Source organism: Oryx dammah, unplaced genomic scaffold (assembly GCF_014754425.2).
Source record: "Oryx dammah isolate SB20612 unplaced genomic scaffold, SCBI_Odam_1.1 HiC_scaffold_23, whole genome shotgun sequence".
Taxonomy (NCBI): Eukaryota; Metazoa; Chordata; class Mammalia; order Artiodactyla; family Bovidae; genus Oryx; species Oryx dammah.
Window position 1 is genome coordinate 43,668,820 of NW_024070207.1, and position 15,390 is coordinate 43,684,209.

A 15,390-nucleotide genomic window follows, 5' to 3' on the forward strand; every position below is an offset into this window, starting at 1 on the left:
AAACTGTAGTCTGCAGCACACTGAGTTGGAGGGTGCTTGTTAACTCAAATCACTGGGCTCTATCCTCAGAGTTCCTGACTCAGTAGGTCTTGGGGTGAGGCTAGATAATGTGCACTTCTAATCAGTTTCCAGGTGATGCTGATGCTGCTGTTCCTGAGCTCATGCTCTGAGAACCAATGATCTAATATATGCACTATACTAAGGACAAGAGGAGGAGAAGATCAGCTATTATTAAAGAGTATCCTCATACTTATAGGAGAGACAGGGCTGACAAGTGAGAGGCTACTGCCTGCCTCCGATTCTCATCAGCCTCCTCCTCTTTAGTGGTAGGTTTGAGCTGGTTGCAGACCCTGTCTATCAGCAAGCAAGCTCAAAGTCATCAATTTATGGACAGAAAGCCTAAAGTGAGATAGCTGTTCAAGAATGGAGAGAGCCCTAAGATAAAGGCTGAACACATGAAATCATCTAGTTTATAGGTCAAAATTGGTCAAAATATTTTTTATCGTTTAACTTAATGAAGACCTTCTACTGGAGTCATGGCTCTAACACCTAGTAACTTTGTGACCTTGGAAAAACTCCCATCTCTCTGAACATTAAACATTAGCCTTAAATAATCAAAGCTGCTGCACGAGGCTGTAAAGATTACTAAATATGCTTGCAAGCTCTAAGTTGTTACATAGATGTTGACTGTCATTGCTGCTGACCTGATCAAAATCACAGTACTGAACTCCTTCCATCATTTCATAGTCCCTATAATTTTTCTGATAATCATCACATTGCTACAGTTAGGGTATGATAAGTGAATTTCTTCAACTATATGGTGAACAACTCAAGGTTTTCTTGTTTACTTTGTAACAGTAGCCCCCAGTACCAAGAATGTATCTTAGATAACACAGAACTTTAGTGCACAACCACTAGACTGAATTATTGGAATCAGAGTATATACTCTGGCATACTGCTGGGCATAGCTGAGAGACTGAGAGGGCATACAAAAGAACAGGCTATCCCCACAATTTTTTAAAGGTTAAAACCATTTGGTTGTCTAAAGGACAGATGTCTAATCATAAAAGACCCCATTCTATTCCAATTGAACTGAGCAGTCTACTTCTTTTTGCTTTTCAAGTCAAAGACGAACAGTGTTCTAAACATATCTTCCTATTTTCTTTCAATACCAATGTGGGTCACTTTGAAAGAGGTTAAGCAAGTGTTTGCAATGGTACTGATGGAAATTGACACTGCTCTTAAGTAAAATAAAAGTCCTATAGATTTTAAACTATGACTCATCAAGGAGGAAACTGGTTACACTTGATTTTGTGTGTACTGGTCCACTAAATGCAAAATGAAATCATTTTAAGACTTCTTTGCATTTTAATTTAGGTTGTTTCTACACATACAAGGTGATGTAAGTTGGTATGATGGTAAGTTGTTTTTATACTGTACAAATGTAAGTGCTGGTCTGGTTATTACCTTAATTAGTTGGTTAAATGACAATCATACCCAAAAAAGCAGGTTTTACTGGGGAAAAGAAGTGGTGGCTAAAATGAAAACTGGTTTGTTCTTACTGATCAGATTTATTATTAATAGATCATTATCCAAAGCTCTATTTTACTTTCTGAAGTATGAATAAATCTAGATGATAGGAACAAAACCACATCCTCATAGATAAGATGGAATCTGATGAGGTGGAGATCTGGCCTGGATATCCTGCCTGTCTCATGAGAATTAGGTGCCACATGTGGAAAGATGGCTGTTCTATTTGCAGCAGCTGGGGACTTGCCATGTTCACCCTTGGGTAGGTTAATCCATGCAGTCAGGCACTGAATCTAGAATAGGCAGATCAGCTGTCAGGGAAAAGTTCTCCAGAGGTGGCTTATAACTCATTTTTTTTTCCCATGCAAAAGAGTTGCAGAGTAATGCCTTTCACTGGGACTAGAGCAGTTCTACCAGGCTGTCCCTGGATGAAAAGTTCTGGTTTACAAAGGCTAAGGTCAGCTGCGGTCACTGAAGTGACCTAGAAAAGAAACTTCTGGGAACAGTATATAAGAGAAAGGCATTTGCCTGTTCATGGCTTATTCTATCCTCTGTGACTCAGTGTCTCTGTGGGAGGCAGATGCCACCCTCTGGGATCCTGGAGTCCTAGAGTCAGGTCTCAACATAATGGTATCTGGAGAATCCTTTCAGCCTTGTGAGTAGTTGTCAAGAGGATACTCTAGTTTAGGCAAAGGCTGTGTAAAGAACAGAAATAGAGAGTGGGGGTACTGGGAGACTGAATTCAGGAGCACAGTTTTGAGGTATAGGTGCAAATCTGTACCATTTAAAACAACTGTGAGGCCCTGTTTCAGCCACACAGTTCCATTAACTGATTCTGCATCTCCTAGTCCCAGAAATGGCATTTCCACAGCCTTGACATTCTAAATATAAAGAGAAGTAAATGCAAGCCAAAACACTCCCCTCGGCTTGTGAAAATCATTACGTGACACAGTAAATTCAGATAAAGGCAAAAACTTTCTCAATACTAGTCAGAAAAGAACCCAAGAAGTCACCACTTGAAGAATTACAGCTAGGCTGCAGGCTAGCATTTGAAAACAACCTGGGTTAGCAAGAAGGTCAAAGCTTGGACTACACTGGTACATGAAGCAAAAGGCATTTAGTGGAGTGCATGCCCTCACATCTTCCCTTCATTTAAATTCTTGCACAGAATAAACAACTCTGCTTTCTAGGTCTATATTACATCTGATCAGAAATGTCCAAGAAAATGTACCAAGAAAATGTCCATAGGACAACTCTGGTCAATTTGGTTTATGGAAGAAAATGTATTTATAAAATAGCTTTATTTACACTACCTCACATTCTATTCCTAAATGATTATAGATGGTGATGAAGACTACTTGTTTCCTGTTTCAAAGCAATAACCCATAATCAACACCACCAACAGGTTGAGTTTTAAAGAGAATTTCTGTAACATTCAAATTTAATATATAAATCGGGTCTTTCTCAAAAATGCCAGCAAAAACTGATGCTATAGTTAAGATAACATCGCTTGCCTTCATTACATGCCTGCATAAAGAAATTTTTATTGAGTTAATTTCCAAATGTGAAATGGTCGCAAACACTGGTGATCCAGACTACAATAAAAGCAATTTTCACTATGTTACCTTATTTTAAGTAACAATGAGTTCTTACCTGACCAAGTTCTTCATTAAGGTCTGATGTGTTAACCAGGGCTCCTTCATTAATTTCTTCATCATAGAAGTCGTTATCCCATGAAATGAAGAAGGAGCCCAAGAATTTTTGCATTTCTACTGTGACATACATGGAGACAGGAATGATAAAGTTGAACAGAACCATAAATGACAGGAAGTCGGTGAACATTTTCAAAACCTAAAAAAAGGGGAATAGTTCATGATAATTAAACACACAGTTCCATCAAGCAAGTGTAATATAAACTTTCTATCTTTTAATTTCAATGCTGAAAGCACTGCTCTTGCTATAAAAAAGAAACTTCCCAATGACACTATATCATTGGTCAACATTATTATCATAGCATGTGAAAACATGTAAAATACCCTGAATTTTATTTAGTGAATGTACCTTGACTTAACACTTATTACTTCCTTAAGGTCTCTGCTTCTCCCACCCTCAGATATGAATGTAGGATCAAAGTTTTCATGTAGGCATCCATTATGTTTCTATCATGATATATCACAAGCTCATAACATATCAACATGCCAGACCTTTTGACCCAATTGCCTAAAACTCTTAACCTAAGAGTTAAAAGCAAGGATATATGCCTAGGGTTAAGAAAAAAATCCTAGAATGTCTTAAAGTTAATGGCTTGGGGCTACCATACAACCAAGAGAAATCCCTAATACCAAGGTATCATTATCTGAGCAGTATTTCAATAAAGGGTGCCCCTGTCACAATGTACTAGGGTTACAATTTTCAGCATAAAACAAATTACCTTCCAAGTTTCCCGTTCTTTCTGGGTCTTTTGGTTATACCAAGGTTCATCATTATATGGGGTACTTTGCCAAACATACTTTAGAGTAGTGCATATTGCAGCTTTGGTCAGTAAGATAAATAAATACACAATCAGGAAAGCGTTAATGGATCTGAAAAATAAGATATTATGAATTTAAAAACCATTGAAATACTGAAGATATCAACCAGGTATAGACTAAATTGCTCAGTTTTCTAAAGCTTCTCATATGTACAACGTGTAACCATAGTGCAGGCCTGTATGGGTGAACCTCAGTTATCACTGCTAAAGCATTACTCTTGACTGGTAAAATGGAAAAGCCAGTCCTAACCATAATCTAAAGTGTAATGGCTGATTAGCTCAACACACCTTTAGTAAGGATCCTATAAAGTGACAGAACATACACACCATTACCTACTCAGCCCTTACAGAGGAGCAAATGTGAAATAGTCAAGCTTAGTGCAGAATCTTTTAATCCAAAAGTAGAGCTATGAAGAGGGTGTTGCTGATATACTGCATGTCCATGGCAACAGGAGAGTGAGGTTTGTGCCAGTGCAAATGGCTTTGAAGGTGTGTCAAGTACCACACAATTATTTGCAAGGACACTATTATCTGTGTTGCACCAACTCCTTACATATAGCAACTAGAGGACCCCAAACCATTAACTGTCAGCAAAAGAGAATAAATTTTACCTAAACTCTGCCCATGAATAGCTAAGTGAGCTTAGGTAAATCACTTATCATCTTTAAGACTATTTCTTTATCTGTAAAGTGGTCAGACTAGTAAGAATTACTCCAAGTTGCTTAGAGGATTAAACCAAATCAGCCATACAAAACAATAAGCACAGTTTCTGGAACAAAAGAAGTGCTTAAAATGGTAATGCACAATTTATGTTGTTTTTTTCATACTGTTGATATTTGGAAATACTGAGAGGTAACAATTTCAGTTCAATAACAAATAAAGAAATTGTGAGGCACACTAACTTTTCAACAGCAGAACGTTTCTGAGATTTCCCTTGGTAGTTCAATGCCATTTTGGTTTCCATTCCAGTGTAAACAGCAACTCCTAAGGAATAACAATATGATGAAAATTAGGTTACAAATGAGACTGCCAACCCAACTCCCCACCCAGTTGGATCTACCAACTTTTTCAATCTATAAAAATAGGAATTCTAAACTCTCTTCTATTTACCAGTTAATAATCATTTACAGTATACTTTTATAGTATAATTTTAATCAACATAGTTTGTCATATTTCAAGTTAGTTTACCATCTTATAAATTCCCAACACGTAAAAAGAGACTTAGACTAAATGGAATTAAATTCCATGTTCAATTTTTTTTTACTGAACTATTTATGAACATTTAGGTATTAAAAGGCCTAATTCCAGTAAGTATATCTTAAAAAAACGTTCACCATATATCTTCTTGGTATTTTTTAGTGTAGCTCCTTTCAACAAGAGATTTTCAGGTCCCAAAGACCTAAACAAAAAATGAACACAACTTACTCAAAGAGTCCAACTAATAGCACCATCAACTTTGGGGACATAGTTTGCTCTCACACACATCTATTTTCAAAAGATTCAGAATGCATCTGTCTACTTATATGCTTACTAACACAGGACGAGTTGAAAAATCCTCCCCTCTGAAGTTACTTAGGGTACAGCACAGATAAAAGCACACAGTACAGGAGATGCCAGCCACACACAGAGGTAAAGACATGCACAGAGGTGAAAGGACTATGAGTCATGAAAAGCAAGATAACAGCAGTAGCAAGAAACAGAAAGAAAAAATGACTGTAAAAGACTGGAAAAGCAAATGTAAAGGAAGGAGACACGGTGCTGTATTTATAGAGCGCGAACCCGCCTTTGAGGGGGGATCACTGAGCTCCTGGTGTTTAACTTCCTTCTGAGCACTGGCTATAAAGGCCAAGTGGAAAAGTTAAAATAACTGACTGGATGATCAAAGAGGGGAAAAAAACATCCCTTTTTATATGAATTGTTTCATTATCAACTATTAAGCCTTTCATTCTACGTAAGTCCAGCTAATTCTCCCAGCATTTTGTCTACCATCTAGCCCCTAAATTATTCTTAAAACACTGCTTTCCAGATATACTTCCAATATGGTCAGGCACTTCACAACCAAGGACAATCAATAGAGTGCATAGAACATATTTGGGAATAGTGGTCAAAGAAGTCTGGAGTTCTACAATTTTAGAAACCCTCATCATCACTTCCAACACCACCCTCTCCCAGGACACATACACTCTGAGCCGCTGCCACTACAACCCTACCAATCACAAGGTGAGCTATTTAAGACCCATCAGTGGCTAGTTACTCCAGATTTATTCACTTTTCCCCATCCCTTTCTATAAAAGAAAGTATTTAGCTATTTTAATGGGCTTAAAAGAGAAACATCCCTCCCCTAAAGGACAGATTAAAGGAATTATAAACTAACCTGGCAACAGCTTCAAGACTATTACTATAGATATTGATTCGGCCAACAAACCTGCAAAAAGAATATAATAGCACATGTGTCTTCTATATCTAGATAAAATCTATTTACCCCAAATATGGGAATGAATCAAAATACAAATAATGCAAAAAGAGATAAGACAATAAACTACAAAAGCCTATTGTCTTAATTTTAAAAGAAAAAGCTAAGTGGAACCAATATGGTATGTAACATTTTCATCTCATTTTTAAAATATTATGGATTATAAGAATGTAAACAAAGATTCTAAGTTGATTTTCAAGATCTACGTGGCACCACGCATGCACACAATACCCCCTCATCTATACTTCATATAAATAATTGGCTTCTATTTTACATTCATGTGAAGAAAGGTTTCTGCTGCTAAACCATCTTTGAAAACCATGAGTTCAGTAATTCTTTCACTTGAGCATGCATCAGAATTAATGAAGGGCTTCTTAAACCATAGATTTCTAGGCCCCATCCCCAGGCTTTTGGTTTAGGTAAGAATTTGAATCTGCATTTCCCACAAGTTTCTGGTGATGTGCATGCTGTTGGCCTGAGATCATCCTTTGAGAAACAGCCATTAGGGAACACTTGATTGATTACCATCTTGGAAATTTCCAAGCTGTGTCTTGCAGCTGATCTGAATATTGAGCTTGATCTGATCAAGTGATCAGATATATTGCTATGCACATGGTAATCTACATTTCTGAAAAATATGGTAAAAAGCTCTAAATCCTTACTAAGAATGTTATGAGTATTTTATAATGTACATTATGATTTTTTCAGAAAAACTGAACTATATATGAACGTCTGCATTCATTCAACATGTATTAACTGCACCATTACTATGCTTCCTAATAAGCAAGAAAAATGTGTTCCTTGTACCAAATAACATAATCAGGCAATTACATTGTAAGTGATGATTACTAGGGTGGTGGAGGTATTAGGCTGGCCAAAAAATTTGTTTGAATTTTTCTGTATGATGTTGCAGGAAAACTCCCAATGACCTTTTTGGCCAATCAAATAGAAGGTATTCTGAAGACACATACCAAGGGTACTCAATCTGTTAGAGACGTTAGGAATAACCTTCCCTCACTAAAAATCTCCTTCATATTTAAGGTAACTGAAAAATTTAGGAGTTACCCTATAAATATGTAAGGATCTATATTATTCTCTAACTCACAAAATCAGTCACTCTCCTTTCTGTGATTCCATGCTTCCAGAAGGCAGCAAACAGCTATTTTGCTCTGTGATCCTAAGTTCCTACTATCAAGATGGATACAGAAGAAGGGAAAAAATAAAGAAGGAATGATAGGAAGGAGGGAGGGTATAATTCTTATAGAAGGATGAGAACTTTCTTTTTCCACTACTGGGCATTGTTGTAAGCCACATCCCACTATTTGGTCCTCTTTTATGATCAACAGCGTTCATTAACAAGATGGGTGATTAACATCCATGGGTGATGGATGCCATCTGTAATGGCAGAACAGAATATAATTAATTGGCTCACTTGGCCATAAACCCATTATTCTACCCTCATTAATACCATGCTCTAAAGAACCAAACTAATCAGCAGTCTTAAAAATCAAATGTCTTCCTTGGTGGTCCAGTGAATAAAACTCTATGCTCCCAATGCAGGGGACCTGGGTTCAATCCTGGGTCGGGGAACTAGATCCCACATGCCTCAACTGAGACCCGGCACAGCCAAATGTGTTGTGCTGTGCTATGCTAGTCACTCAGTCATGTCCGACTCTTTAGCCAAATAAATAATTAGTAAAAAAAAAAAAAAAATCAAATGCCAAATTTTTGACAACCCACAATGACTGTTAATCAGCAACTCTGCTCAAGAAAGCCTAGGTGTAGCAAAACAGAGGAAATCACACCATTTCACTGCTCCCTCAACTTAGCCATTTACTTTGGACAAGAAACAGCCTATATACAATACTTAGTTCATCATGATCCTCATAAAAAAGGATAGAGTGCCTACTAATTGCATGGTCCCACATTTCCTTCTCTCTTTACTGTTGGATGACACATAAAGTGTTTTATTTTTGTTTTAATTAACTCTGTCTAGTGCACAAGTTTGATAGCTCAGGCTTATGGGATTATGTAATCTTAAAATGTGATGGACAGCCTTGTCTACAAATAACAATAATAAAAGAAAAACCACAAGTGAGATGCCTGAGCCCACAATAATTTATCTTAGGCTGGTAGTGAACAAGGCTGATTTGATTCATTTGCCTGCCAGAAGGAAGGAACAGCTCATAAAAACACAAATGAAAGGAGGCTGGTAAGTGGTGGGTACTTCAATACTGATGGCAAAGAGAAGCAAAGCCATCAGACAGCAGTAAAATGAAACCAGGTAATTCTTACTTGTAGAGGTCAGATTGAGGTTGTTCACATTCAATTGCTGCTCTGAGGTTATCAATGGATTCGACTGTACGCAGTTCAATGGTATCACGTACCGCATAATGTGTCTAGATGAAAGCAGAAGAAAAAAACAAAAACAGCCACCCCAAAAAAGAAAAAAATTATAATCATACACCCACCTGATTTCAGGAACACTATGTTTTTAGTAAGAGGCTTTGGCAGAATAATACGAATACATCTCCAACTAGATAAACTTTATGGTATTATTCTTAAAATATATTACAATAATTAGACAGTGAACTCTGCTGTGAAGGGATTTCAAAGATAATGAGAAAACTAAAAGCTTTTCTTGATACTGACAGCAGAGAAAATTCCATTTGCACCATGCATATAATTAACTGAAAACCCCATGAAAAATTTAAAGCACTTTTTTTCCCTCCTATTTATAGAACTGAGATCTATTATTTTGCTCACCATAGTATATGGTGAAGTTAACATACAAATAAGAATTGATGTATGGTGAAAACCAATACAATATTGTAAAGTAATTAACCTCCAATTAAAATAAATACATTTATATTAAAAAAAAGAATTGAATCACCCTTTGGTCATAAGAATACTAACATTTTGCTAACAGAAAGAAAAAAATCATCAATAGCTCCCATTACACAAACAGAAAAATTAATGATCCTGAAAATGCTTCGAGTAGCTACAATTCATGTGAGGAGCAGAGACATGATGTATCTTGCTTTAGTCAGACAGTTAGAATATTTACTAGGGTATATTATGTACTTACTTGATTGACCCAGAACTCAAGGCAGGTTCTAATGAATCCTTTTATAAATCATCAAAGAAGGGCTGACACAGACTCAAAGACTACACTACTTATGCTGAAGGAAAGCTGTTGCATGATCTCTGGAGAATATTATGGAACTGCCTGAGCTATATTTAAAAGTATCTCCTGATGTTGAAAACCTATGTACTTTTAGCTGATTTGATCAGATAAATTTAAGTGGCAAATGAAACCACTTGAAAGTAAAGTTTTCTTCTAAACAACTTTGTCCCTTATTAGGAAATCTTGAGGTAGGTTTCTCAATTTTCACCTTGACATTCCCTTAAATATAACTTTGTTTTCGAATAGTTGAAATGGGACTAGTTCATCACCATGCCCCTGAAGTGGTAACAAAATTAGTTATCTAACAGGCATTTAAGTTCCTTTACCACACATTGAGTCCTGGTTCTCAAGTTCAGATAGCATAAACAAGTGGAGGAAAGCCCTCAAGAAGATACAGAGGTGAGCACATGAGTGCTCTTCCTTAAAGGCAGCAGCACATAGAGGGTAAATCTTCATGCCCTGTGGAACTCTGGATGACAGACAAGAACTGACTCTGCCAGAAAGTACCAGGGAATTCAGTTATCCTCCAGTCTGAACAAATTTACTCACACATTTTTAATTCTTCCTAGTTGCAATAAAGCAAATATTTGCCAAACTATACCCTAAGGTATTTTTAAAAAGTAATCAAGCCAATAGCTTAGATTTTCAAAATGCCAGGAATAAACATTTTTTAAAAGAGGATATTCATCACTTTAAAAACAAAAATAGATCAAACTTAGAGTACGTTAGATGAAGGTGAGAGTACCTTCGGACTTAGAGTACGTTAGATGAAGGTGAGAGTACCTTCGGATGTAGTTATTTTCATAGCTATATAGTTTCAGCCTAAGAGCACTTTCATTTTAAAAGCCTAAATACAATGTGGAATGGGTTAATGTCAATATGAAATGTAAACAGTGCTATAAGAATGTGGTGGTTTTAATCTGGGGTGTGGATTTCCTCACCCAACACCACCCTTTCCCCCAAAGCTGAGTATTTGCTTAGAAGTTTCAAAGACAGTTATATAAACACTGTCTTCAAATACAAAATTTCCACAAATAGGAAAAAATAAGTTAAAAGATTAGGGGCAGTGGGACAGAATATTGCATGATTACCTATCCTTAGCTGAGAATGTTTACCTTGCAATTGGATTCCCCATCAAGACTGGCTGTGGTAACATAACAGGTTCCATCAACTGTGCAGGATGACAGAAGAATAAGATCACAGGGAAAGGTTTCATCTGCCTGTACTTCTACTATATCACCGACCTAGTACAGAGAGAAAAATAAATATCAATGTTCTTTTTTTTTTAACTTTATTTTACTTTACAATACTGTATTGGTTTTGCCTTACATCAACAGTATCAATGTTCTTAATTCCAAACAAAGCATTTATTATACCTCCAACTAAAGTCAAAACAGTAGCAAAAGACCTCTCTCCATCTAAGGCTTAGAATGTCTCAGCATTCTATACCATGTGAAAGGTGACAAAATAATATTACTCAACATTCAGAATCCTCTTTAAGGTCACAAGGACTTACAATGCTTTCAGATTACCTGAGTATTGAACTTTAATCTCTGATACATGATTTTATTACCCAGGGACTCTTTTGCTCTCTGATGTTTTCAGCACTGGTGTTTGATAAGAGAATGACCATTATCATTTCATGACTGAATCAAAAAAATCTATACATTTTCATTTGAGTACTTCAAAAATACTGGGCAGCTGCACTCCCACTCTGCATCAGGACAAATATTTCTAAATGCTTTGTGGTAATAACTATTAGTGTCGGGTGACAGTTCTCTCTTCAGTGCTCAGAAAATCTCACTTAATTAGAGAGGCATTAGGTCATTTTCCAATAATTCATCTGCTATCAGTTAGTGCCCAAAGCTCAAGTAGAGAAAAAACCTGAGAGAAGAAACCATGAACAATTTCTAGTGTATAATTTAATAATGTATGAAATCAATCATAATGATTAAAACACAGATCTTTACAACTTGATTTTATGTCCCAGCTCTGCCACTTAACTATATGACCTTGGGTTAAGTGTCTTTGATGACTACAACTACCTCATAGGATTGGTTTTGAGTATAAAATGAGGATACAAGTAAAGTGGTTCACAAAGTACCTGGCACAAAGTTACCATCTGATAGTTGTTTACTAAATTATTACTAATATCCTGCAACTACTTTACTTTGAACTTATGAATAGTCATAAAGCTTTTTGGAAAGATGTAAGAAATTATCCAACCCAGTCCATTCCAACATTTTCCATGCCATGGGACACATAGAAAATGATAAATTAACACTTTTTTTTTTTACAGCACTCCATAAAGGGAGGAGGCTGCTAGTGAAAGAAGACAACCCACTTTAGGGAGTCAATATCTAGCTTACCAGCTTGGACACACTGGTTATAAAACATGGAACTAATAAATGACATACCTGCCTTCCAATTGCTACATAATTTAGCAGATAAATATGAGGGTTTCAATATCTATTCAGAAACGATTTTATTTGCCAATTTTAATCAGTAGCCACAAACAACAACATCAATAATGAAACTAATTTGTAAATAATATTTTATTCTCTTGGATCTTTCCTTCTTCACATCCGTAAATACTTACAGTGCTTAAATAAACCAAAATCTATGCTTAAATACACAGAGGCAAAATAACAAACAAAATCCTAAAGCATCTCAGAAGAAGGAAACACTCATTTAAAGGATGGAAGATGATTCCCAGGCTCTGATAAATATAAACCACAATTTCTTCTACAACACTGACAATCAGCTCAGATATGAAAAGGTCTCTGCACCTGGAGTACAAGTTAAGGCTGGTAAGATGGACTGGGGCCAGACCACAAAAGGTCTGACAGGTCAGGTTCAGGTGTTGAGGCCTCATCCTGAAGCCAAGGGGGGACCGAGAAAGGACTTTTAAAGAAAGGGAACAACATGGTTCAGTTAGACAATCAACTCTAGGATTGTTTCCACTTAACTTGTACAAAGTCAACAAGAGAACCTCACCATCCATTATGACAAACATTAGAAAAAGTCAAATAATCAAGAGAATTGTAAGTTTTTTGGGTTCATCAGAGAGTTGAGGTTGCAGGGCAACCAAGTTAACTGAATTTCAAAGGGCAAAAAGTCCCTCTGAGGAGAGGCAGGAGAAACTGACTCTTTCACAATTAACAAAGCACAGAAGGAAGAGATGGCTGTTATAAAAGTGCATAGGAAGAAGAAAACTAGATTTTCAACCAACTGTAAAAGGCTTTGGAGGGGCCAATGTGACAGTTTCAAATCTCTGCAAGCCTCAGAGAAAAGAGGAGACCATAAGCACACATCAGTTCTTCTCTCTGGGCATCCACTGGGTGCTCACGAGAAAGGTACAGGTTTGACCGAGTGCTGTGGAGGAACAGGTAAAATATGCTGCAACTGTGGACCCTTCTCTCATAGGGTGCAAAAGCCATCTGTGCCTAAGAGCAAGGCAAGAAACCCTCCCTGGCAGGGTCTCAGGGACATGTAACTACTGCTAGTGGAGAGGTAGAACAAAGCCATCTGCTGCTGGGGATGGACAGGAGACACCCTCACATTGAGGACCTGGTACTAATAAAAGGCAAAGTTCAGCTGCCAAGGGAGGTTGGGATGGAGATCAGGGAAGAGTGCTGAAAGTTCTACCCTGAGGTAAAGGTGCATAAAGGCTGCCTAATAATGAGACAGAGTAGGAGAATCAAGAAACCACTCTGATCCCATCAGGAACCCTGCAAAGAATAACAACAGGAAAGCACAATTTACCACTGGGGGAGGAGAAAGGGCATACAGAGAGGCATCCACTGTGTCTCAGGAATGCAGGACCTGCTGAAAGCAGATAGTGTAATAGGAACACTTAGAAAACCCCTGTGGCAGCCCAGATGTGCAGGAATTTAGAGTCCAGGGAGGTACTGAAAGCATCAACATCTACAGCAAAATCCAAAGTCAGCCAACTCCTGACCAGACTGACTCAATCCCCAACACTGATGGACTGGCTGACAAAAGGTATGACCACTGCAGACCAGAAATACAGGTTACCTGCCTCGATCTCTAGCATTCTTTTCCATGCACTGTCCAGAATTCAATTAAAAACATGAGATGCACAAAACCAAGAGAAAAATGACCTATCATCAGATTTTAGAAAATTAGCTATGAGTAAAATACTGATATATTTACTGGAGGGACTTTCTGGTTGTCCAGTGGTTAAGACTGCATTCCCAATGCAGGGGGCATGGGTTCAACCACTGGTTGAGGTACTGAGATCCCTCATGCCTCGACCAAAAAAAAAAAAGTTTAAGTATTTACTGGAAAACACAGATAACATACATGTGCAGATGAAGAATTTGGGCATCAAGATGGGAACTTTAAAAAAAAAAGGCAAATAAAAAAGTGAGAAATTACAAGCATGGCATGAGAGATAAAGATTTCCTTCAATGGGCTTATCAGCAGACTGGATATGACAAAAGAAATCATCAGTAAAACTGAAGAAACTCTTCCAATATTTCCAATGCCAAAACCCACACTCTTTTCCTTACAAATAACTATGCTTTTCCACTGGAATTCCTCAAGGCCTGTTGCTCTTCTCTATGTTTTACATCAGTTCAGTTCAGTTGCTCAGTCATGTCTGATTCTTTGCGACCCCATGGACTGCAGCATGCCAGGCCTCCTTGTCCATCACCAACTCCCGGAGTTTACTCAAACTCACGTCCATTGAGTCAGTGATGCCATCCAACCATCTCATCCTTCTCCTCCCGCCTTCAATCTTTCCCAGCATCAGGGTCTTTTCAAATGAGTCAGTTCTTCACATCAGGTGGCCAAAATATTGGAGCTTCAGCTTCAACATCAGTCCTTCCAATGAACACCCAGGACTGATTTCCTTTAGGATGAATTGGTTGGATCTCCTTGCAGTCCAAGGGACTCTCAAGAGTCTTCTCCAATACCACAGTTCAAAATCATCAATTCTTTGGTGTTCATCTTTCTTTATAGTCCAACTCTCACATCCACACATGACTACTGGAAAAACCATAGCTTTGACTAGATGGACCTTTGTTGGCAAAGTAATGTCTCTACTTTTTAATATGCTGTCTAGGTTGGTCATAACTTTCCTTTCAAGGAGCAAACGTCTTTTAATTTCATGGCTGCAATCACCATCTGCAGCGATTTTGGAGACCCCAAAATAAAATCTGTCACTGTTTTACTGTTTTCCCATCTATTTGCCATGAAGTGATGGGACCAGATGTCATGATCTTAGTTTTCTGAATGTTGAGTTTTAAGCCAACTTTCTTGCTCTCCTTTTTCACTTTTATCAAGGGGCTCTTTAGTTCTTGTTTGCTTTCTGCCGTAAGGGTGGTGGTGTCATCTGCATATCTGAGGTTATTGATACTTCTCCTGGCAATCTTGATTCCAGCTTGTGCTTCATCATGTTTTACATGATTCCATCCAAATTTCTATTTCCACCTAAAACATCTCCTCCGAGCTCCAGGCTTGACAATTCCATCTGGCTATCTAATAGGAATCTCAAAATGAACATGGCCCAAACCTATTCTTTTCCCAGTCCTTTCCAACTTACTTAATAGCACCAGCATTTTGTTTAACAGCACTACCTAATACAACTAGTTGCTCAGGGCAAAATCAAGGAGGCTATCTTTATTCTTTTTTGCTCTTTTTCTC

The 15,390-nt window shown here is 37.6% G+C and overlaps 1 protein-coding gene across 4 annotated transcripts in view; it reads right to left on the minus strand.

The window, feature by feature from the left end:
* Window positions 1-15,390, minus strand: part of ATP11C (ATPase phospholipid transporting 11C) — a 172,102-nt gene that overhangs the window by 60,688 nt on the left and 96,024 nt on the right. For 3 of the 4 annotated variants that reach the window (XM_040265387.1, XM_040265386.1, XM_040265389.1), the window contains exons 6-12: window positions 10,836-10,964; window positions 8,829-8,932; window positions 6,435-6,485; window positions 5,395-5,459; window positions 4,963-5,044; window positions 3,962-4,112; window positions 3,184-3,381 (exon numbers count right to left, since the gene is read on the minus strand). In XM_040265387.1, coding sequence (XP_040121321.1) covers window positions 3,184-3,381; window positions 3,962-4,112; window positions 4,963-5,044; window positions 5,395-5,459; window positions 6,435-6,485; window positions 8,829-8,932; window positions 10,836-10,964 — 780 coding nt within the window. The remainder of the gene's footprint in view (window positions 1-3,183; window positions 3,382-3,961; window positions 4,113-4,962; window positions 5,045-5,394; window positions 5,460-6,434; window positions 6,486-8,828; window positions 8,933-10,835; window positions 10,965-15,390) is intronic. The other variant, XM_040265388.1, reaches the window with a different exon arrangement.